This window comes from Triturus cristatus, chromosome 1_1, assembly GCF_964204655.1.
Source record: "Triturus cristatus chromosome 1_1, aTriCri1.1, whole genome shotgun sequence".
In the NCBI taxonomy this organism is placed as follows: Eukaryota; Metazoa; Chordata; class Amphibia; order Caudata; family Salamandridae; genus Triturus; species Triturus cristatus.
The window spans coordinates 34,667,416-34,693,640 of record NC_140579.1 but is presented as its reverse complement, the minus strand read 5'-3'; the positions used below and the strand labels follow the sequence as shown (position 1 = coordinate 34,693,640).

The 26,225-nt window shown below is 46.4% G+C and overlaps 1 protein-coding gene across 1 annotated transcript in view; it reads right to left on the bottom strand.

The window, feature by feature from the left end:
• LOC146869259 (amine oxidase [copper-containing] 3-like) overlaps window positions 1-20,140 on the bottom strand; it is a 79,319-nt gene extending 59,179 nt beyond the window's left edge. The window contains exon 1 of the mRNA XM_085646463.1: window positions 18,467-20,140. Coding sequence (XP_085502589.1) covers window positions 18,467-20,066 — 1,600 coding nt within the window. The 5' untranslated portion in view covers window positions 20,067-20,140. The remainder of the gene's footprint in view (window positions 1-18,466) is intronic.
• Between the last annotated feature and the right edge of the window lie 6,085 nt (window positions 20,141-26,225).

Below are 26,225 nucleotides of genomic sequence, written 5' to 3'. Positions count from 1 at the left end.
AGTACCTAAACCTCAGTAGCTGGTTTAGAAGGATTTTGATATATTAAATAATGTTGTTTTTGTGACGTTGGATTATGGTACAATGACTAAAATATAATATGACGTTATTTTGGTTTAGATTTGGAATCGATTATTATCCTGATTTTCACAAAGAGCTTATGAGATGGAGATATAACTACATAGTGGAGAGCTATCTTTGATAAGGTATGGCTCCTTAATGAAAAGCAACAATGTTGTTACTAATGATTAAATATTCGAAGCGAGTGAACCCATTTGCCTCATAATATCTATAGCTGTAAGGATTTTATTTATGTTTTTCTAGAATACATCCAAAAGAACTTTGAGGTACTTACGTCGGAAGGCGTAGTTTAATATTTTTTGCACAGGTGTAATAGATATAATTTACACTTTGATAGTGGTGTGAGAAACTGACAGTTTGGTCACATTTCACTGGAGAACTGGGTGAAGTGTAAATCCTCATTGATCTTTTACTATGAATGCGTTGTGTATTCATAAAGGTTTATGTTATAATGTATTGCACCGGATCAAATAGTTTTGAATAACTCATTGGCTTTTGGCTGTCACAAAATGTGGGCTCCATGGTTTTATATACACTATGATTACAATTACATACTCTGTATTACTTCCAGCCCTGATGAAGCCGTAGGTTAATCCTACCACGGCGAAACGCGTTGGCTTATGGGATTGGAGGAACATTAAAAGAAGAGCAAGAGCCTAACTGATTATTCGTTCTTGTGTGTTTAACAAACTGTTATTTGAATGATCATTGAAATTGTGTGCTCCGAAAAAATTGTATTGTGTTATTCGATCTTCAGATTGAATTTAGGGTAGTAGGGTATTTTCTTCCCTTTATTTTAGATGCCCCTTAGAGTTTGTCCTTTTGAGATAGAGTGTGATTACTATATGAGCGCCATAATCTATTCCTAGTATACCCAAATGATTAATTTTACTAGTTTGGAGTAACCCTGGGCGTAGTTCGCGAAGTAGCACTACGCGGAGCTACGCAAAGTGCACTTCGCACTATGCGAGCTACGCGTAGCACTTCGCGAACTGCGTAGTACCCTGTTCGCACTGTGCAAGATGTCGTTTTCAATGATTGCACAGTGCGGACAAGCAACCGGCACTGTGCAATCATTGAAAACGGCATCTTGCACAGTGCAAGCTGTAGTTTTCTGCTGCTCGAGTAGATTTTTCCTCGAGCAGCAGCTTTCTCAACGCGGACTGGTTTTTTCTCATCGCGAGCGGTCGCGAGCATACGCGACCACTCGCAATGAGAAACATGACCTCCTCGCGTTGAGAATCTCGCCGGGAGGTTTATTTTCCACGCTCGCGATCGCCAACTTGATGTTGCTGATCGCGAACGAGGAAAAAGTCTCGCCGGGATGTCATTTTGCTTGCTCGCGGTCACCAACTTGACGTTGAGGACCGCGAGCAAGCAAAAAATAACCGTTGCACTACGCAACACTACGCTACGCGTGTTTGCACTGTGCTACGTGTAATTCGCGTAGTGCGAAGTAGCGCAAACTTCGCAAACTACGCGAGCGTAGCGTAGTGCTTTGCCCAGGCTTAGTTTGAGTATTAAAAGGTCACTTTTTAAATTGTGTGCAGTGTGTCCTTTGTCACTGACCACCAAAGCCTGCTATCCCCTTAAACTCTCTGCTACACAAACTCTTAGTATTCCTGCCGACAGGAACAGCAGTTCACCTATGGGTGGCAACTGCACCTACCATCACCGGAGCAGGCAAAAATCATGCTGTTATCGGTCAGCTGCTGCTATTGATCAGGCTGATTGGGCAATATGCTGATTTTTCTCATGCAACACCCATGGGTTTTGACACACTCCCAGGTTTCCAAGGATCCGTAAACCTGAGAATGCATCAAAACTGTTCGCCTCCCCAGGGAAGGCGTAACTAGGAGAAATATCTTTATTTCTCCTCGTTTTTCCTCTTTCTATGTGTGCTACATTTTGCAGCACACATAGAAAGAGGAAAAAGCCTCCATTGATTGTTTTTGTGCATGAAGGAGGCCTTCTCTCCTCGAGGCAGGCTTCCAACTCCCAAGCTAATCCTTCCAACTCCCAAGCTAATCCTGGCACTGTTCTCATTCTGTTAACTAGCATGAGAGAAGCACCAGGATTGGAGGGAGCGGCCTCTCTCAGCCCTCTTAAGAGCACTGGAGGCTTGCGCTTTCTAAGACAGCTGGGTTAGAGAGGTTTAAAATATGCATGCCTGGCTGGTCGTCTCAAGACGGCCGGCCAAAGAGACATGCGCATTTTAAATTTAAGCACACAGCTCCCTGCTGCCACTCAGCAGCAATGGCCCGCCTCGTCTTGATGTTCAGTTTGGGCCGGATTGGTTGCTTAAAAATAAAATGGTAATAAATAAACTTTATTACCATTTTATTTTTCAGCTCTGGTTTGGGGGGCGATGCTCCTCCAGCTAGACCAGAAACAATGGGAAATGATTTTCACTCGCACCATCAATTTTTCAAGGCGCACCAGGACAAAACAGAATCCCTCTCGGCTTCATTCAACACCATCTGTCACCGCACCCTAGCCACCAGATCCGCGGCCACCGAAGTCATCTGCGGCGTTCCACAAGGATCCTCGCTCAGCCCCACCCTCTTCAACATCTACATGAGCCCTCTCGCGGCCATCGCACGCCAACACAACCTCAACATCATCTCCTACGCCGACGACACCCAGCTGATCCTCTCCCTCACCAACGACCCCGCCACAGCCAGAGCCAACCTCCAGGAAGGAATGAAAGACGTCGCGGAATGGATGAAGCTCAGCCGTTTGAAACTGAACTCAGACAAGACGGAAGTCCTCATCCTGGGACCATCCCACTCTGCCTGGGACAACTCCTGGTGGCCCCCTGCCCTGGGCACCGCCCCCAAGCCAACGGATCATGCACGCAACCTGGGCTTCAACCTGGACTCCTCGCTCACGATGACCAACCAAGCAAGCCAACGCCGTCTCGTCATCCTGCTTCAACACTCTGCGCATGCTCCGAAAGATCTTCCGGTGGATCCCCATCTAAACCAGGAAGACGGTCAGCCAGGCCCTCGTCACCAGCTGACTGGACTACGGGAACACCCTCTATGCGGGAACCACAGCCAAACTCCAGAAAAGACTCCAGCGCATACAGAACGCCTCTGCACGACTCATCCTAGACATCCCCCGCCACAGCCACATCTCCGCCCATCTGAAAGACCTGCACTGGCTCCCAGTCAGCAAGAGGATCACGTTCAGACTCCTCACCCGCGCTCACAAAGCTCTCCACGACATGGGCCCCAAATACCTCAACATCAACAGCCGCCTCACATTCTACACACCCACTCGCCAGCTCCGTTCCGCCAGCCTCGCCCTCGCCACCGTCCCACGTATCCGCAGAGCCACCACCGGAGGAAGATCCTATTCCTACCTGGCGGCCAAGACATGGAACTCCCTCCCCACCCACCTACGGCTGACCCAGGACCACCTCTCCTTCCGGAAACAGCTCAAGACCTGGCTGTTCGAGCAATAGCATCTCCCCCCTCCTCCCAGCGCCTTGAGACCCTTGCGGGTGAGTAGTGCGCTTTACAAATCTGTTGATTGATTGATTGATTGAGACTCCACAATGCCAGCATCCGCGACAAGGCCCTCAACTGGATATGCTCTTTCCTCACCTGCAGAAGTCAGCGAGTCAGACTGCCGCCCTACATCTCGGAACAGACAGAGACCAATTGTGGAGTGCCCCAGGGCTCCTCCCTCAGCCCCACCCTCTTCAACATCTACATGGCCGCCTTCGCAACCATCGTCAGGCACCATGGGCTCAACATTGTCTCATACGCACACGACACCCAGCTTATCCTCTCCCTCACCAATGAACCCAACATCACCAAACACAACTTCCAAGAAGGGATGAAAGTCGACACCACCTGGATGAAGAACAGCTGCCTGAAAGTCAACTCAGAGAAAACAGAGTTTCTCATCCTGGGACTTCACCCCTTCCAGTTGGGACGACTCCTGGTGGCCCCCCGCCCTCAGAAATCCACCCACACTGACAGACCACAAACAGAACCTCGGAATCAAACTAGACTCTGCTCACAGTGAACCGCTACATCAACACCGTATCATTGACCTGCTTCAACACCCTCTGCATGCTTTGAAAGATGTTCAGATGGATCCCATCCGAATCCAGAAAAACTGTCACAGACTCTCTCATCAGTAGCAGACTGGACTACAGCAACGCTCTCTATGCCGGAATCAACAAGAAACTCCTACGCAGACTACAGACCGTCCAGAACGCCCCAGCCAGACTGATCCTCAGCATCCCCCGCCACAGCCACATCACCCAACACCTCAGCGATCTCCACTGGCTCCCAGTTGAAAGAAGAATAACCTTCAAACTCCTCACCCACGCATACAAGGCCCTTCACAACACCAGACCAACATACCTGAACAACTGCTTTTCCTTCCACGCACCCAAACGACACCTCCGATCATCCGACCACTGTCCTGTGCATCTACAAAGCCAGAACAGGAGGAAACTCCTTGTCCTACTTTGCTGCCAAGGCCTGGAACGACCACCCCCTCGACCTCCGGCAAGCCCCCACACTGCAGCAGTTCAGGAAGGACTTCAAGACCTGGCTCTTCGGATGACCCCAGAGCCTTGAGACCCTCGCGGGTGACTAGTTGCACTTTATCAACCCTGAATGATTGATTGATTGATTGGGAAACATTGATTAAGAAACACTGTATAAAATAGTGTACAGATGGCACTGAACTCCCGCCAGACTGCATGTTATGAACAACACACTCTGGGCTATGCTGGAGATAATGTGGAGGCGCAGACAGGATTCTACACATCCCATGGTTATGCCCCAAGATCGCAAGTTTTTGGTCACCGACCTCTGCCAGAAGGGAAATTGAGGATATGGCCCTGATGGATAGTGCAGCCTGTGTTTTACTAGAAGCCACAAAAAGAGAATTTCCCATGGGTGATTGGTGCACTTTACAAATAGACATAACATAATATAACATATTAGCAACCAAAGAAACAATCGTGGGGCTATGGGGCAGGGCTGTTTTCCCACAAGGTAACACTGGGTACAGAAGATATGACAACTGATAGTCATTGAGAAAATTGCATATGAATTGAAGGACGAATAGAATAAATTTGTGAAACACAGGAACTCAGTCCCGAGGTATTTGAATAAAGACTGATAAGATGACGGTCCCTGGGGCCCCTGGACCCGGGCAGGCATCTTTGTGACTCTGATTAGAACTGTATTTTTTGGATGGCCCTGTGTGACTCTTCATAGCAAACTGCATAGTGAGAGTTGACCCAAGTGAAGGAGAAGGAGGGGAGGAGGGTTTAGTTACGGTTCAGTTTTCTGGTGGGAAAGCATGTCTTGTGTTAAAAGTAGGATGGGCCACCGACGTTTACCTCTAACACTGAGAACAGGCTGTGTCTGTGCGGTATGATATACCACACAGTATGAACTCATTCCTGGGAGTGCCAGGCTCTAACACTGAGAACAGGCTGTGTCTGAGTGGTGTGATATACCAAACAGTATGATCCCACTCCTGGGAGTGCCAGGCTCTAACACTGAGAACAGGCTGTGTCTGTGTGGTGTGATATACCACACAGTATGAACCCACACCTGGGATTGCCAGGCTCTAACACTGAGAACAGGCTGTGTCTGTGCGGTGTGATATACCACACAGTATGAACCCACTCCTGGGAGTGCCAGGCTCTAACACTGAGAACAGGCTGTGTCTGTGCGGTGTGATATACCACACAGTATGAACCCACTCCTGGGAGTGCCAGGCTGTAACACTGAGAACAGGCTGTGTCTGTGTGGTGTGATATACCACACAGTATGAACCCACTGCTGGGAGTGCCAGGCTCTAACACTGAGAACAGGCTGTGTCTGTGTGGTGTGATATACCACACAGTATGAACCCACTGCTGGGAGTGCCAGGCTCTAACACTGAGAACAGGCTGTGTCTGTGCGGTGTGATATACCACACAGTATGAACCCACTCCTGGGAGTGCCAGGCTCTAACACTGAGAACAGGCTGTGTCTGTGCGGTGTGATATACCACACAGTATGAACCCACTCCTGGGAGTGCCAGGCTCTAACACTGAGAACAGGCTGTGTCTGTGCGGTGTGATATACCACACAGTATGAACCCACTGCTGGGAGTGCCAGGCTCTAACACTGAGAACAGGCTGTGTCTGTGTGGTGTGATATACCACACAGTATGAACCCACTGCTGGGAGTGCCAGGCTCTAACACTGAGAACAGGCTGTGTCTGTGCGGTGTGATATACCACACAGTATGAACCCACTCCTGGGAGTGCCAGGCTCTAACACTGAGAACAGGCTGTGTCTGTGCGGTGTGATATACCACACAGTATGAACCCACTCCTGGGAGTGCCAGGCTCTAACACTGAGAACAGGCTGTGTCTGTGCGGTGTGATATACCACACAGTATGAACTCATTCCTGGGATTGCCAGGCTCTAACACTGAGAACAGGCTGTGTCTGTGCGGTGTGATATACCACACAGTATGAACCCACTCCTGGGAGTGCCAGGCTCTAACACTGAGAACAGGCTGTGTCTGTGCGGTGTGATATACCACACAGTATGAACCCACTCCTGGGAGTGCCAGGCTCTAACACTGAGAACAGGCTGTGTCTGTGCGGTGTGATATACCACACAGTATGAACCCACACCTGGGATTGCCAGGCTCTAACACTGAGAACAGGCTGTGTCTGTGCGGTGTGATATACCACACAGTATGAACCCACTCCTGGGAGTGCCAGGCTCTAACACTGAGAACAGGCTGTGTCTGTGCGGTGTGATATACCACACAGTATGAACCCACTCCTGGGAGTGCCAGGCTCTAACACTGAGAACAGGCTGTGTCTGTGCGGTGTGATATACCACACAGTATGAACCCACTCCTGGGAGTGCCAGGCTCTAACACTGAGAACAGGCTGCGTCTGTGCGGTGTGATATACCACACAGTATGAACCCACTCCTGGGAGTGCCAGGCTCTAACACTGAGAACAGGCTGTGTCTGTGCGGTGTGATATACCACACAGTATGAACCCATTCCTGGAAGTGACAGGCTCTAGCACTGAGAACAGGCTGTGTCTGTGCGGTGTGATATACCACACAGTATGAACCCACTCCTGGGATTGCCAGGCTCTAACACTGAGAACAGGCTGTGTCTGTGCGGTGTGATATACCACACAGTAGGAACCCACTCCTGGGAGTGACAGGCTCTAACACTGAGAACAGGCTGTGTCTGAGTGGTGTGATATACCACACAGTATGAACCCATTCCTGGGAGTGCCAGGCTGTAACACTGAGAACAGGCTGTGTCTGTGCGGTGTGATCTACCACACAGTATGAACCCACTCCTGGGAGTGCCAGGCTGGCTGGGCCGTGGATTCTTTGTATCAGTATGGTGAAGGTTTGTCAAACAGTATACTTAGAGCACAACACAACATGAAGACTCAGCATCATTTAACACTAACACAACCTCCTGCAGAATACATTATACACCCTCTGTACAAACAAAGAGCACAGTGCACACGTGCCATATTGGGCAACAACCTGCTTCCAACAGCGCTTTATATATATCACCTTCCAAACAATATATTAGACAGAACATCTCACACACATCCAACATCACACATATTTACCACTTAGACCCCGACTGCGGTTGGCCCTGGAAATTCGTTTAGGGAGCAAAGTCCCCTTTGCAGCGAAAATACAAAATGTGCCTCACCCAGGGTTTTCCTTACTTCCTGGCAGGCTAACTGCACGCAGTTGGTTGAGTGCATGGCCAGACTATTTGCAACTGTGCATAATTCCCCAATCAAAAAGCTGCAGAGCGAAATCAGGTGCAAATTTTAAACCCAGTAAATGTAGCCCGCTACAATTGCGGTATTTAATGGGTGCACAGTTTGCATCCACGATTCATACTGGACATTTAATCGAACCACTAGGCTGAAAACAGCAGTCAATCATGCCATCAATGCTTACGACCAGGCAATAGTACACAGCTAAAGACGACTTGTAACAACAACCCAACTCAGTCAAGATAGTCAGCAGATGGATATCAGGACTTACCAGATGCTTTCAGTTAGTTCATTCACATGTAAATTAACCGGGTACTATGGCAGGCAAGTAACTCAGTTATCATGTAAGTATGTTGGTTACACCTCCCCAAACTTATAATATACACAATTATCAACAGCAGAATATCAGATATCCTCAAACTGCCTCAAATTTACCACCAGAATGCAGTCTGAGCTGGAACTCTCAATACTTGGGAAAGTAGGTACCGAACCTGATTGGCACGGTAAAGTACACACCAATGGAAGAATATGTGCCCTATATATACTCACAAAACAACATACCCTCTTAACCAGCCACCACCATACCTTGGGCCAGTAATACTTCATTCCACCCATCTCCCCACACTACTGTATTGTCAGTTACTCTACCTTCCATCCAACTATAAATGATCTTTGCTAGTAAAAATTCCTTTTCACCTATCAACCCATCCAAAGCAACTTCCAGAAAACCCTCGTCCAGGTCACTTCTCCGTTGCTAAAGCAAATAAAAATTCCTTCCACACAGCTATCCCCCGTGCCTCTACTGGAAGCCATCCTACCTACAAATTATTAAAACCATTTCACACATCCATGTTATTTTCATGTTACTTTACTTACTGGTTGCCATAATGGTTTCCCCTGTGCGCTACTGCAGGGCTGAAGGGATATAATTTTGTGTGATGTGGCATCCATGACCACCTGTGCATTTGTATAACTACCAGCCCTATCAGAGCTGGGTATAGCTGCCACCTATATGTGCAACTTCCATGCAGGGACAGATTAAACCCTATTGAGACCCCTAGGCAGTCGAAATTTCATGGCCCCCCTCGTAAATGATCTCCTAATACCCAAATGCACCAGATTTGTGTGCAAACTGACAGCTGACAGAAGATGAGCTTTTTAAGAGTCGAACTGTTATGTGGATCTGATGTCTGGTTTATTAACTTAAAGGTGTATTTTGATCCATTGTCGCGGGGCATCTAAAAGGAGTGGGGCCCATAGGCTGGTGCCTACTTCGCCTATTTGGTAATCCGGAACTGCTTCCAAATCACAGTGGTTTGTTTATTTGTACCTGACAAAGGTATTCTTCAGTTAAGTAATGACACAAATCTTGGTGGTTCCAACACGGTGTACTTAACACATGGCTGAATTTGTTTTCTCTCCCCAATAATACAGTATCTGTCCAACTGTTTGCACAGAGCTGTGCAGCGTGATCATTGTTTATATGTAGGCTTTCCTGTTTTCAGTTTCTATTTTTGGTAAATTCCAGTAAGGTTTTTTCAGTGTTTTCAAGTGATTTCTATACCTTAAAAAAACAGTGGTTATCAGTGGTTACACATTTTCGCGCCATTAAAAACTATAGAAACAGTGTTTTTCCCGTGTTTATGGAACGTTTTGCTTTTAGTATTGCTTGCTTTCTGCACAGATAGCGCATGGTATATAGATAGTGTAAGTATATTGTGTATGTGGTCCAAATAGATTTTTGTAAATTAAACTTATTGTTGTACACCATACAATACTTCTTCAGTGAGTCTTTGGTTATGTGCACTCGCTCTTTCCTTCTCATGTAAACTTCTGTGAAAAGGCCCTCTCAACATTGACACTTGAGATGGGCAGAGCCAAAATAGCCAGTACGCAATTTGTTAAATCTGGCCACTGGTATAGCTTTCCATGCCAATACTGGTTCACTTGAAGATTGCGATACTCAGGGCAGGGTCTTCAGTATTTGCACTGATCTGGACGCTTATACCCTCAGAGTTATTGAAGGGGTGAAAAATGAGGCAGCACTTTTGAACTATGTAGGAAATTCCCCTTTACAGAAGGGATCTAGAACAGAGTACCACAGTGAGGTTTCATTGACTTCAAATGTCATTGGTGGTGAAGGGACATTTATATGCATCATTGCAAGCCATTTTTCATACATTGTAAAACAAAAGTTCCTGAATTGCTCTTCACCATTGCTTTGGAACATGTTACAGTGCAAAAGTCACTAAAGGTGTCACCCAGCCTACTCTCAAGGAGATGTTTCACATCTACACCAATTATGCTGAACACTTGGCAGACAAGGGTGTTTTCAGGCTCTAGTTCTTTTATTATGTCCACTACAGCAGTTATGTTTTCCTGTAAAAATCTAAAAATCTAAGATGCAGTAGAGTGTACTTTGTTTCACACCACTATCAATATGCGACCAAAGATCCTCACATTTCTTGCCATTGGCATCATCACTCAGCAAACATTCTGTAAACGGTTGCCACATGGATAATATACCACTCATAGCCCCTTGGACTGAGAACCATCAGCTAAGGGACACAGTTGGGATGACTCTTTCTTTGATGCCGCATAAAGCACCAAATGATAAATATTTGGGTTTTAGTTCCTGTGCATAAGAAAACAGTGAACCAGAATGGACTAAAATGTCAATAGCATTCCTCATTAACTCTGAAGATTGTAAAGATGCTTTCGGCATGCCATCTAACAAGTGGCAAGGATCTCTTACAGGGAAGCACTTCAGCTCAGGTTTCAATTTTGACAGGTCATCACGCAGCTTTTTCATATACGTAGCTGAATCACTGCAAATACAAACAATATCACTCCAATCTTTGTTGAACTTGGAAGGAACCTTTTTTGCAGAGCATTCCAAGTGACACTGCATTCCGTGTTTTCCAAAAGTCTGGTGTCATGTTTTAACCACTATCCCAGATGCTTGGTGACAGCGCTCTTTTCACATATACTTGTCACTATACCTTGCATTGAATGTTTAAAGCCTGAGGTGTTGGCAATTCACCTATTATCCATATTGATGCAAATTACCGCCCAATTTCCCTTCTTCCCTTTCTTGCTAAGGTGCTGGAGGCTCATGTTGCCAACTGCTTGTCCAATTTTAGAGAGACATCTAACTGCCTTGATCCACATGAGGTGGGCTTTCGCCCAGCCCATTCAACTGAGGCGGTGGTAGTGGCAGTATTGGACACCCTTAGGGACTCCGCAGACAATCGCATTCCACAGGCCCTGGTGCTCCTGGATTTGTCAGCCGCATTCGACACGGTCGATCATACCATCTTGACCGACCGTGTCTCTCAGGCTGGCATCCGGGGTACGGCAGCCGGTTGGCTGAGGTCCTTTCTAGTAAATCGTTCCCAGGCAGTCCACCTGGGTAACCTAGCGGGCACTAAGCAGGCCATTACTTGCGGTGTACCCCAGGGTTCGTCCCTGTCACCCCTCCTGTTTAACCTCTATATCTCCCCTTTAATCCAAGCTCTTAGAGATAAACAGGTAACGGTGCTGAACTACGCGGATGACCTACAGCTCCTATTCACAATTGACAACTCAGATACGTCCATCTCCTTCTTCCAATCAATAATGAGGTTCATCCAAGCTTGGATGAACGAAAATCATCTGAAATTGAACCCAGGAAAAACCGAGCTGGTCCTGACGGGGGACAGCGCTAAATACTGGGGCCCACAGTATTGGCCAACAGAAATGGGTCAAGCTCCGATCCCTTCATCTTCGGCAAAGACGCTTGGTATCACCCTAAACAGTGACCTCTCTTTAAAAACACAAGTAGGCCAGGTGATATCCAAGTGCCTCTTTCAAATGAGAAAAATCCGGAAGGTTCGCCGTCTTTTGACCCACGAAGCCCTGATACAGGTGGTGATCGCAATCGTGATTTCCCACATAGACTACGCTAACTCGATATATCTGGGCCTCCCCCAGTTCCTTCTGAAACGACTTCAGATGGTGCAGAATCAGGCAGCAAAACTGATTTTGAACCAGCCTAGATGGCATTCTGCCACCCCTCTTTTGAAAGATCTTCACTGGCTCCCGGTCGCCCAACGCTGTACCTTCAAAGTCAGTTGTATGATTTTTAAAGCGCTCCACTGTAAAAGCCCCACCTTCATCACAAAACTCATTATAAAGTATGCCCCGTCCCGTAGCCTTCGCTCAGCCCAACAATGCCTTTTACAAATCCCATCCTTTAAACGTAAACGCTCGGGTGGCTGCAGATTTGGCACCTTGGCACCCCGTCTGTGGAATGCCCTCCCCCTTGAGATCCGGCTATGCCCCAACCTCATATCATTCAGGAAATCCCTAAAGACCTGGCTTTATCAACAAGCCTACTACTAACTCCGCTGGCTTCCTACTCTGACTGTTCTCTGTCTCTACAGCGCCAGGAAACCAATCGGTGTCAGTGCGCTATACAAATCCTTGTTAACATAACATAACATAACATTGACTCACTAGAAACTGGGGTCTGATGCATTAAGGGTTTTTACCCATTCTCTGTGGGTAAATGTGATGCCACATATTAGGAAAGATTTTCATAAAACCAGCCATTTTATCTATCAGTGAAAGAATCAAACGCAGCCAAAATATCAGATATGATTTTGATTATTCCTGATTCTCGACAGTTCATAAAACAATTAAACAAGACCTAAAACATGCTTCTAAACCCTGCATCTTTAGACCTGAGACCACAAAACTGAAAAAAAACAAAAGGAAGCAGAAACAATATTTTAGTGGCATCCCTAAACAACAACACTCAAGCAGAATAAGGTTAGCCCAGACTTTCTTACTGCTAGCTTGTATAACAGAGTTACATTGTATTGGCCCCTTCAGGAAGAAAAAAACGACTCTTTCACTCTCTTTTTCCTTTCTTTGAATGGCATTTAGTTTGTGGTTGTACAGGTGTTTTTTCAGTGTTTATATATTTTCACTGGTGAAGGCTATTTTTCTATCAGGGGGGTTTTATCAGTTATTATAGGTTTAGGCCTAACACCGGTCAGCCTATTTATATGTTATATTCTCCATGACTTTTCTTCCTAGCCCTTTCACCCGGACCTTTTCCCTACCCTGCTTTTTAGGTCTGGCCTATTGGCAAAACGTTGTAAGTGTTCGGTGTTCCCAAAACGACTCCTGTCAAGAAGAACAATTGATGCAGGTTGTTGCCAGGGAAAATGGGGTGACACTGCAGTCACAACAGGAGAGAGGAAGGGCGAGTTCGAGAGGAGGTTGCCAATGCCAGGAAACCAAAGAGGGGTGGACCAGTCTTGTACCCAATGAGGTGTGATTGATGGGTGTGTGACATGACAACACAACAGTGGAACATGGGGGGGAGAGGCAAGAGGGAAGCAGGCTGAGAATCCAGACAGAGGAAGGTATGGCGAAGTAAAGTACTTACAGTACCTGTGGTGGTGCATAACTATGCCCAAAAATGGGACTTTCTAGACAAGGTGAAACTTATTTCATTTGTAAATGTTTGTTCACTCTGATTCTCCTGTTTTTTATTCTTTTGCCAATCTTTCTTTGCTCTTGGCTCATTCCATCATCTTCCTATTTTGCTCACACCTGCTAGTTAACCCTGCTGTTACCCCCTTAACTATTGTGCCTTACTATCTCTTATCCCTAATTCAATCCTTTCCCACTGTCCTTCTTATTCTTCACATTTACTTAGGCCTCTCCAGCTCTTACCAATATTTTTAGATGTCTTACAGAAAGCTACAGCTGTGTCGCCAGCCTCATATAAACAAAAACAAATACTAAATAAAAAATACACTTATATTTACAAAAAGGAGTTCTGGGTCACTCTATTTAACTGTCATTCACATTTTGCGTCTTTCTACCAAAGCATACAGCATGGCAATTGATCAGCCCACTCCAGCCATTGGCTCTCTTGCATTGTGAGTGACAGCATTTAACCCAATCACATGCGTGCATCCTCCTAATGAGAAGTATCCTTCAGTGCTAGGGCTGGAGGGACAATAATTTGCCAATATTTATTTTCATTCTTTAGCCTTTTTTCATGTTTTTTAAGCAAAGCCAACAGTGCAATTTCCGTGAGCCAAGAAGATTTTTTTCCTGTGTTCGTCATTAGAACTGAAAAGGGTTTCAATACCCATTTCACATACGCTTGCTTGGTACCAAGCCCCCGTAGTCTTCTTTAAAATTATCTGTGATGGTTATATATTTTTTTTAATTTCTTTGTTTTTGGAAGCACACGGTCGCCACAGGTAGGTGGCATGTTTTCCTTTTTAGCATTTATTTTTATTTTTGTTGCATATGTTAGAAACAAAAAATAATAACTGTTGCACCACCAGACCTATTGGCTTTACCCATGCATGGTATTATTTATTACATTATCAGGTGAGTCAGATTAAGATCTCAGCAGAGAATTTCCCCAGATGGGTTTACTCTTGTCATTGAATGTCAGATAATGCATACAGTATTCCACAATCTGTTTTGTCTAAGAAATGCCCATAAAAGATTCCATATCCCCCCCAAAAAAACAGATCCCAGCAGAAAGATGGGTCAAACACTGTGCTTAGCCGCCATGAATCACCGTAGTGAGCTACAGGATTTTTAGGTCTCGCTGGCGTTGCATCGCGAAGCGCTGCCACCAACGAGAACTATTGTTGCCGTGATGCCTCTCAAGGGAGACAGACCTGGGCACACGCAGCGATCGGGGTCTGTGGACGCGCTTCTGAGACGCACTTGCGCAGACGCACACGCACACACACAGACATGCGCGCGCACACACCCCGCCGCTGCCGACCCCCCTCACCGCATCCGCGGCTGCCTAACGCGCGCGCACACACCTCGCCACCGCCGCCGCCCCCCCTGTACAATGGGCAGTCATTACCTGCTTCTTGTGTGAATCCCTGTAGCACTTGAGTGATTTTCATGCATGACGTCACAGGCCTGTGTTGAAGTCTTTCAAGCGGGTCCAGTAATTAGAAGTGACTTTAAGTCAAGCCTACCGCGAGAAGAACAGGGTCAGGCTGACACCCGGGAAGCTAGAAATCATTCGGCACCTGCTATTCTCAGAATACATTCCTCTTCTCAGTGCTGTCAAAGCATAGGCTTTCTTAAGCATCTCACACGCCCAGCAAAGATGAACACTTCCTGCTACACGTGCGAAAATGTTGTTTTCATTCTTCTCTCTAATTATTTTCAGGTCAGCTTCTCACATGATGCTGCAGTTGTCACGTTTGCTTCTTCCACGTCCCTGTATTTAGTTGTGTTTCGTCACCCAGCATTCGATGGTAGCAGCTGCTGTAAATAGAGCAGGCTGAAGTAGCGTCTTGGTGTTTTTTTTCTACGTACTTACGTCATTGGCAACATCAGACGGAAGCGTGTGTGTGTCATAAGTAAAGTTGCCTCCTTCGCAGAACTGTAATTGCGGAAAGCGACGCACGCGTGAAAGGAGTGGAATGCTTTGGGTGGGTGTGGGTACGTATAAGTAATTCACTGTAGAAATCAGCTGACGGCATCTTCTAATAACACCTTATAGGTGATGAATGTGTTTGATGACCTCAACCTTATATAATGAGATTAAAATATTACGTATACCTTGGACTACGTGGGGCCGAGCACACACACCTGTGCCAAGTTCTTGGTAATTTGAAATTGAAGCATGCTGAGGCAGGGTGTAAACCCTCCGAGTGGGGAATGGATCATAATGTTATAGGTTTGCCTCTATCGAGGCTTCTTCAGTGTCAATATTGATTACTCTTTAAACTGGAGCTACACCGTTTGGTTAGTATCTACGAGTGTTCTGGCTATACTGAGGTTTTGCTTAATGACTGGGCTTGCAGAATTGCCTTTTCGAGCTAAACGTGTTTGATGAATTGGGGTGCAGTTTCAAGGCTGCCATGAGCCCTAATGCAAGATAAATGTCTCTGATATTAGTTGGGCAGTGTAAGACAGCCAGAATTGGGGTGCAGTGGGCCTATCACACCCCTGCACACAGTTGAATTGCACGTGCTATAACAGCTATGCTAATGATACTGTTAACAGACCCTTCTCTGTTCTTGTTGTAAGCATTGTAATCCACAAATGATTTTCCAAATGTGTCCGAGATTTTCTTGTTCATTTTGTGAAAATGTGCTACCACCAGCGTGACTCGTTATGTTTCTGTGTTGGGTGGATCTGTTTACATCAGTGAGTTAAGGGGGACGGTTCTTGGTGTGTGATGGGTGAGACAAGAGGGCCATACAGAGCCTACTTGCCTTCTAGGCTTGTTTGCATGTTTATGGCCCGTCAGAAGTACATGGGTGTAAGACTGTTCATAGTAACGAGTAAGCCTGGGCAAAGCACTACGCTACGCTCGCGTAGTTTGCGAAGTTCGCGCTACTTCGCGCTACGCGAATTGCACGTAGCACAGTGCGAACACGCGTAGCGTAGTGTTGCGGTCATTTTTTGCTTGCTCACGGTCCTCAACGTCAAGTTGGCGACCACGAGCAAGCAAAATGACATCCCGGCGAGACTTTTTCCTTGTTCGCGATCAGCAACATCAAGTTGGCGATTGCGAGCATGGAAAATAAACCTCCCGGCGAGATTCCCAACGCGAGGAGGTCAGGTTTCTCATTGCGAGTGGTCACGTATGCTCGCGACCGCTCGCGATGAGAAACTATCAGTTCGCGTTGAGAAAGCTGCCGCTCGAGTAAAAATCTACTCGAGCAGCAGAAAACTACAGCTCGCACTGTGCAAGATGCCATTTTCAATGATTGCACAGTGCCGGTTGCTTGTCCGCACTGTGCAATCATTGAAACCGACATCTGGCACAGTGCGAACAAGGTACTACGCAGTTCGCGAAGTGCTACGCGTAGCTCGCGTAGTGCGAACTGCACTTTGCGTAGCTTCGCGAAGTGCTACTTCGCGAACTACGCCCAGGATTAGTAACGAGTGCCATTTTTTGCCATAGTAGACAATCAACATATATTTGTGCTGCCTTGGATGTAAATTAAGCAAAAGACACACAATTGATGGCTAGATTCAAACTGGAACGGCATGGTGAGCAAAAAAAACGATGGATTTAGGCCCAGATCTCTGTACTGGGGTGAATGTATGACATTGTTCTGCATTCTGTTCATCAATTGTTCTTTTTGTATTTGACACCCCGAGTGGGACGGGTATGCCCAGACGTGGGTCCCGTGCTCTCCATGCCACTGGAGTCAAGCTATCTTGGCTGATGAGAGCTGAAATCCCAAAACAGGTCCAAGGATGCTTGTTTACCAGTCCAGGGAGGACCTGGCCTGGCAGTTCGGGTTAGACTGTTCCCGTTGGGCGCAGGGTCAAGACTGATTTGCATATGGTTGGGGCCAAACTGTAATGGCATGGTGAGCAAAAAAACAATGGATTTAGGCCCAGATCTCTCTACTCGGGTGAATGTATGACATTGTTCTGCATTCTGTCCATCAATTGTTGTTTTTGCATTTGTCACCCCGAGTGGGACGGGTATGCCCAGACGTGGGTCCTGTGCTCTCCATGCCACTGGAATCAAGCTATCCTGGCTGAAGAGGGGTGAAACCCCGAGACCTGGCTTGGCAGTGCGGGCTGGACTGTTCCCATGAGGCACAGGGTCAAGACTGATTTGCATATGGCTAGGTTCAAGCTGGAACGGCATGGTGAGCAAAACAAGCATTTGCAATGCAATAGGTCTCGCAGTTACACGAGTTAAAGCTATTGGCATTGTAAATGACAATGCCAATAGGCATTGTTATTTGCAATGTCAATAGCTCAAACTCGCATAAATGCGAGACCTAATGCATTGCAAATGCTTGTTTTATAAGTCGCGCAGAAGGCTGCCCTTCTTTCATATTTTTTAACTTTAGCCTTTATATCTTTTCAACCAGTAAATTTCTCAGGCTCTCAGTGAGTCAGTGATGGGGGCAAAACACTCACCTGGTCTTCCCTCTGTCCATTTCAACAACAATATAACTTGCCTCACAGCCACTGTTCACTGTCTAACTTCCTATGAGAAACCTTTAAAACTTTATGGCATGGGGAGGCACATTTAAAAGAACAAAACCTAAAAGGGTGGCTGGCGATCACTAGCCTTTTAATAAAGCTAGCACTGGAATCAGCTGTGAGAAGAAAGCTGGGAAAACATTCCTTTGATAATGATAACTCCATGTAACATTGCCCATACTAGTAAATTTGCATCCCACGCAAGGCCAGCAGAGGTATGTGTGAATAAACACAGGGACACACTCAACATATGCAAAACACCTTTTCAGTCCACATGTCTGCATTTACATAAAGAGGACATGTTGTTGACAAAAGAAATGAAAAATACAAATGGAATCAAAAATCTACATTTGATCTTAGTAAAAAATAGCTGGGAAATTAATTGAGTATAAATTCCGAAGAGCAGTAATAGCACTCACAATGAGCCTAGTATTGGGAAAAAACATCCTTGACCCCTTCTTTTGATTGACTACAACCAACCTCAAAAACAAAACAGAAGCCTTATGCCTTTAGTGGCCAGGCAGAGTTTTGCTATGCCTAAAGTATGGTAAAATTGAGTAAAGGGGATGAACTTACCTCCAATGTCTAGGTCAACTTTATAATTCATGAAGTGGGTATGGAGTGTTCCCAAGGTGTGTTCGCCAACTCTAGACCCGAAATCGAGACCGTCGGCATAGAGGAATGAAGAACTTATGTAGCCCGTGGCAGACACTTTTGCTTCAATCACTCCATTCTGGTAGAACATAAAGTCCCACACATAGTCATAGTTGATGAGTGTGGAAACGGCCCTGATTACCAGGACGGTACTAGGTAGACCACCGTAATACATAGAATGCAAGTTGGAATAGTGCCGCCTCAGAGGTATACCTGCATTCTGCTCAAAAATGCATATTGAGTTTTTGACAGTTTCTGGAGACTGGGATTCAATCATATGGTGGGTATCCACGTAGGTAGCTAGATAAGGGCAGTCCACTCCCCTGACCAGCTCATGCGCAAATCTTCCGATGCCAAAACTGCTGTCTATGTACCTGGTTACGAGTAAACCTGGAGCATTCGAACCATAGATTGCAATGGCCTCCTGCACACTCAGCTCGTAGACAACCCTCTCCCCCTGAAATCTTACATCAAAGAGTCGCAACCCAGAGTTGACGTGCTTTCCAAAGGCGAAGCTCCAGGACTGAAAGAAGACTTGGTTGTCTTTGACACTGTAACGTGGGCCGGTGGGCTCATATTGGAAAGGAGTATTTGCGGCGGTGCCCCCTAAAGGATTCATGGAAGCAATGTCCATTTCAGGTGGCACTTTACCCATTTTTTCAACCATCACTTTGCCTGTTTTATACTCCTCCTCCAGGTGAACCATATCGTTGAAATACTTGCCCTTGTAAAACACTTTGACCACTCTCCACTGGGAGACATCTAGACTTTGATGATCAACCAGGATTTCCAAGCCCACCGGGTGCAGGAAGAAGCCACTACCACTAACGTTATGGAAGAGGACAAACCACGTTTTGCGGTCCCCAGATCGGAACCCACGGGGGACCGTGGTGAGAGCAGCAAAGTTTGTCCCATCATAGTCATACGCATCTTTCAGGAAGGTAGGCGCCTTGGCAAACTCTTTCTGGTAGATCAAAGAGTACATTTCCATGTACTCTTTCCCAATCACAGGTCTGCGGTAGTAGGGGAGCTGGTCTTTGTACTTCTGCAGAGTGATGTCTGAGTGGTAAGTTGGGCGAGGCAGAGGGCCTACCACGTACTCCGTGATATTAGGTACTTGCTGTTTGCCGAAGAAGACCACCGCCAGCGCCTCTCTTTTGGGCTGTGGTCCTCTGTTGTCTAAGAAATTCAGGGCATCTTGCTTTTTGGGGAGCACGACATCGACGTAGTAAATGCAGTTGTCGGAGGGGTTCGCTTCCGCGGCGTCTACAAAGTCATCGCCAAGGTTCTGCTGAAGGTAACGCACCACCTGCGATAACTCTGTAGGGGTGAGGTCAGAAAAGATCACACCCTGGCCATCCTGCATTTCCTGTTGGCCAGTCTGCTTTTCCTGCTGGCCACTGTGTTTTTGGCCCCCGCACTCTTGCGCCTTGGCCCCTCCACCAGACAAGAGCACGCAGACCAGGGCTAAAATGGTGACCAGTGCCAGGGCGAGCAGCACGAGCACGGCCTTAATATTCATGCCGGGGCAGTAGGCCCTGGGAGGAGAAGTGAGAACGGATGCTCCGGCGTCCTGCCCCGCGCGGCTGGAGTGGGTTTCCACTTCACGTGCCGCACATATTAAATATGCAGGGGGGCGGCTGAGTTTCATCAGAGGATAAGAGACAGGCGAGGGGGAATGAATGTGGCAAGCCAAAATGGGCGGGCTACTCTTTGTGGCATCCAAAAAAGGATTGCTTTCTTGGGATTCTGCACCGAGACAGCCGAGTGTCTTCAAGGACGCCTCGAGCTGAGGGGGTTCATGTGAGGGCGCGCGGTGTTGTTTCCGCACTGAAAGCAGCCTGAGCGCTGACGGTGACGCAGTAAGAAAGTAACCAACTTGTACCCATCGAACCCTCTGCCGGGAACTGCAGGCCTTCATTCTTATGTTTTATAACAAGTTGTCCACACCCTTTATAAACGCAAAGCAAAATAATTTCATTAAAAAAAAAAATGCAGAAGTAGGCATGAAAGTGTAGAGCGAGACTCTGGGCGGGAAAGCGTCCGTGAAAGTTTAAAGGTCAGTGCAGCACGTTGTAAATCAGCGCGTAATATGATTATTGCACCACACAATTGAAAAGCTTAACACCATCATGTTTATTTTTTTGTTGCATATTTATGTAGCGCGAACTCGACCCGAAGGTATTGGAGCTATTTACACGAGCACCGTATTTACATTACACATTCAGATACAGGGAGATTAAGTGATTTGCCCAGAATCACAGGATGTGGACGCGACCCCGAGGCTCGAACCCTGGTTTGCAGCACCAAAGTCGGCAGTCTGGCCGACGGACCACATCCCCTCCCCACTTAATGGATTTTCAATTTTCTTAGTGTAATGCGACCAATATTCCCGGATCCAGACATTCATAACTCAACCAGCCCTGTTTTTAAAACGGGGTGAACAGTACTACAAGTCCCAGAATGCAAAGACCACTTCTGGACTGAATGAGCCATTCACGAATGGGCCTGGAAAACCTGAAAGCTCTGTGGTCCATTATGAAGGGGCCTTTGAGGCGCATAATGGCAATGGTATGCCTTCGGCATTTCTGGCCTGTTTCAGTGCTTAATTTGAGCCTGTGGTTTCCGGTGCTCGGCACCAGTACTTGATTGTCAGCACCGGTACTTTTGACAGACTACCACATTGCGGCGCTGTATATCTCATTTAGAGATCAGGGCAAGAACAGTTCTTTATTCGTTCAATATAAGGTAAAAATTACTAATACCTGCCACCCACACCATCCTACTAGCATTGGGGGCATGGCAGAGTCCGAATTGTCTCACTTGCAGCAGTGTGATGGTTAGCAGGCTGGCATGACATTCGACAGCGCTGGCAAGGGCAATGGCTGTCCCAAGCTGCAGTTGCCTCCTGTCGAGGACCCAAACGCGTATGTCCCTGGCATCCTGCCTTTTCTTCTTCTCTCCTTCCCTCCCTCCCAGCGGCCTGGGTTCATTTTCAAAGCAGAGATGTAGGGATGGAATTCTGCTGCATGGCCTGCTGGTGCTGCGCGTTCCTGCTGCGTCTTGCTAGCCCTGTGCTTTCCTCCAGTGAACTAAGCTATCATGAACATCCACTGGTTGTCCTCCATCTTGTTCTTTGCTGTTCATCGTCAAGTGATGCTGGGGTGACCAGGGTCTCCCATTGTGTACTCTGCCATCTGATTGAGAGTGACTCCTGCCTCCTCAGCCCAGACAGTGTTGTGACTGGGGGTGGTGGCTGCAGGTTAATGAATACATCGCTAAAGGGTAACCATAGAAACGCACCTCAGTGGCATAGTCCAGCCTCAGCTGACCTGGGGGGAAGAGGAACTGAGAAGTATCTCTAAAGGAGCCCCAACAAGGTGAGACGTGACCCGGCTACTAGCGCAGTCCATCCATGAACCTCTTTTTACCTGTCGCGTCAAGTTCTCCAACAAGCCATTCCATATCCTGTCTCAATCAACCGGGGTCACCCTGAACCTCTTGTTACCTCACAATTACAAACTTAATCTGCTCTCCCAGCCATGACACACCAGTACCACGCTTGGCTCGTAATCCACGTAACCAATCACTCCATTAGCCCTCATCAGCAAGTCACGTGATTTCAATCAATCAACTCGGATTTGTAGAGCACAGCTAATCACCCGTGAGGGTATCCAGGCGGAAGGTTCTTGCTGGGGTCAACCAAAAAGCCAGGTCTTGAGTCCCTTCCTCAATTCTGGGAGAGAGGATGATGTTCAGAGGTGAAGGGGGAAGGCCAAATTTACCCCTCAAGACATCATTTCTATTGGTCTCCTAAACCAATTAGCCCCTTCAGCCGCTCACTTGTTACCCGATCAGTCATTCTAGATAGTCATCTGTCATCCCAGTAACACCTAAACTCTGTTTCACTCCACGTCTCCCTCCCCACCCCAACCAGTCACACGTTGCTCCTACAACTACTAAAAAAAACACCAATTGGTCACATGATCCGCCAGTCATTTCAGGGACCTATAATTCTATATTCCCGCCCCCTCCACCACCTATTACTATACCTCGTTTCCCATCCCTTTGCTATCACTGCCATAGATATTGCCTTGTGCTCCCAACAACAAGCTGGACCTAGAGAAAGTGCCTTTTAGTGCAGCGTTGAACACAAGGCAACACTTATGGTCATTGTTGCATCCACTTTAACCAAAGGACTGCCCCTCTCCATAGCTACACTGAAACACACACAGCAGTTAGGGAACTTGCCTCCTCGGGGCAATGTTTTTGTTGTTGTAATTATAGCATGTATGTCAGGCCTTCCTGCTTGTTCTAGACCTTTCTGAGCTCCAGGCCGATAGACAACAGTAGTGTTCACAACATGGGTGAACGAAAGAAGCCTAGACATGTATCCAAACACTCGCACATCTCATCCTTCTCTGTGCATGGTCAGGTGCTGAGACCTTTTTGTCCAGCTGTCTCACTAAATAGCCCATAGACTCTTTCTCCCTAGGAGACCTTGGAGATAGGGGTGCCTCCAAACGAGGTGCTGTCTCGAGCTTGCTGTTTACTCCCACATACGCATACCTCCAAAGAACCAGAGGTGCCGTATAAAGTTAGTGCATTCACCCCGCTCCATAGGTAGGCTTGCATCACAAGAACATTATAACTGCCCTAAGTTGCCATTGCTCCAGCCTGCAGTGCGGGTACTACGTGAACATTCTGTGGCATGTCGGTCATTAAACAAAGGTGATCACCAAATATTCAGGGCACTTTGCACGCGTTTGTACTGAAAGGTATTCTTGACCAGGAAGTATTGGAATGTTCCTGAAGCCTGCCCCTTTAAACTATTGCATCAGCCAGTTGATGGACCCATCATTGTCGACAGCGCAAAATCCATTGGTGTCATACTCGACAAAAAACTCAATCTACTCTCCCACATCGATTCCATTGCAAAGTCTGCTCGATACCAACTGTGCCTTCATTGGGGGATACGTCGCTTCTTCCCGGAGCAAGACCTTAAAACCCTGGTCCAATCACTGGTTCTCTCCAGACTGGACTACTGCAATTCTCTTCTTATTGGCCTCCCCAAATCCCACCTGTCCCCCCTTAAATCTGTTCTCAATTCAGCAGCTCGTTTCATATATGGGGCCAAAAGAAGCGACCACATCACACCCATTTTATCCACCCTCCGTTGGCTTCCCATCGAGGCAAGATCTATCTACAAGACTGCCTGTATCACCCACAAAGCCTTGCACTCCTCCTCTCCTCGCTACCTGGCGAATAAACTGAAACTCTCTGGAGGCTCTAGACCATCACGTAATGCGGAAAATTTATTGCTTGAACCTCCCACTTTCAAGAAGGAAAGATCGATGGCCCAATCCTTTTCAGGCAACGCAGTGAGAATCTGGAACTCACTTCCGCCTCAGCTCCAGACCACCACCTCTTCCCAGGTCTTCAAAACTGACCTCAAAGTTCTCCTTCTGCAAAGACACTTCCAAATTTAATTCACGCCCTCTCTATTATCTGAAGGAAGTCCTTCCATTATAGGAAATTCTGTTCTCCATGACTATAGAAGTGCCTTCCCAGTGTGTTCTTATGTTTTGAGTGTCTGCCATTTATTACAGTATTATACTTCTACATGTGTTTTGTACTCTTTTGTAACATGCACACATCACTTTTCCTCTTGTAACGTATCGTTTGTTACCTCTTGTATTTTGTTTGTTTTTGATACATGCACAATTGCCAACATTGGCTCATGTAACGTAACATTTGTTCTTGTGTTTTGAGTGTCTGCCATTTATTGAAGTATTATACCTCTACTTGTACTTTGTAGGCTTTTGTAACATGCACATATGTCACCTTTTCCTCTTGTAACGTATCATTTGCTACCTCTTGTATTCTGTTTGCTCTTGATCCATGCACAATTGTCCCTATTGCCTCAATGTAACGTTTGCTTTTGTAACATGCTCACTTGTCATTTTCTCCTCCTGTATCATTACTGTTCCTATTGTGAAGCGCTCTGACACCTTCGGGTAAAGTCTGCACTATATAAAAACGCATAAAATAAATAAATAAATAAAATGGAGCTGAGGACTGTCTGCATCACCCATGCACCAAAGGCAGACCAGAGGCACAACCTTCCTATCCAAACCTGCTAAAGTTACATTGTTCAAGTCGTTCATGGCCACCACTTAGAAGGTGAGAAGGGTGTAGGCAGTGATCCTGGCTATGGTAACCCACTCGCTCCATCTGGTTATAGCTTTAATCGATAACACCGCAGAAAATGACAATCTACCCAGGCGGACAACCTCCACTGCTGTCCTACCCTCCTCCCTTTCAGGGAGTTGCAAGCCCAGTGCGGGCTCCTATTCAAAGAGCTGTTTGCAAGCATCTTAGCACCACATACATGTGTTCTAGGCATACCAACACAAATATGGCATGTCACTCAAACATGACTGTATCCACAAACATCTGCCCACTGGAAAACATCACTGAAGTGACACAGAATGATCCTGGGTGCCCATTGTTTCATCAGATTCATAGGACATGACTACAAGGAAGGGTAGATGAGTTGAGAACATCGGTGACATTGAGTCAAAAACAAGCACCACCACTGTCTCCATAGCGGAGGCTGATGATAAGGGCCTCTTGGGTATAGGCTAAAGGAAGGATGGTACGAGGGGGTGCAGAAGTCAGAACTCAGGAAAAGTGCTCTGATATGATCCATGGTACATGGTGGGAGGACCAACCCTCACCTCACTCTAACCAGATAATGTCGGAAATGAATCGGGCCACCCACGACACAGCCCAGACTTGCCCTCGATGACAAAGCAATCCAACCAGATATTCACACCCTACACAGATGAGGCTGGACAGAGGGAACCACACAAAGAGCACAGGAAGGGCAGGCAAGGAAGACAAAGAGGGGGCAGAGGAGAAACATGTATGTGTGTAATTGCAATAATATTACCCATTTATGTTGGTGTTGGTCAAACTGATTGTTTCAGGGCTTGGTTGTTTTTATAACTACTCAACCAAACCAATTTTGATAGTTTTAGAAGAATAAAAGACTGATGAAAATCCTGCAGGCTCTAGTTTATGCCTTGATTGTGACACACAAATGTCTGCAGTAGGTGCATCACTCACTGAGCTATTTTACTATTATTGTAACTTGTGTCCCACATGTTAATCAAAGATCCCTGTAACAAAAACAGTGAGCAACTGAGCTACTGTAGTTACAATACAAATCTAACAACCAACATTATATGTGCTCTGGTGCAGGCACATCAACCCTCTAAGGATTCATGAGGATTGAAACTATTACCATAGATTGACCTGCACAGTATTCTCATCCCAAGTCAGGAATAACAATTGAAATATAAAGAGGCTTTCCTGTTTTCAGTTTCTATTTTAGGTAAATTCTGTTGGGGTAATTCAGTGTTTTCAAGTGATTTCCGTGCCTTAAAAAAACAGTGGTTATCAGTGGTTACACATTTTTGCGCCATTAAAAACAACAGAAACAGTGCTTTTCCGGTGTTTATGTAACGTTTTGCTTTTATTATTGCTTGCATTCTACACTGATAATGCATTGTATATATATGGTGTACGTACAGTCTATATGAGGTCCAAATACATTTTTGCAAAGCACAAGTTTCTTACCTTCGGTAACGATATATCTGTAAGAAACAATAGTAGT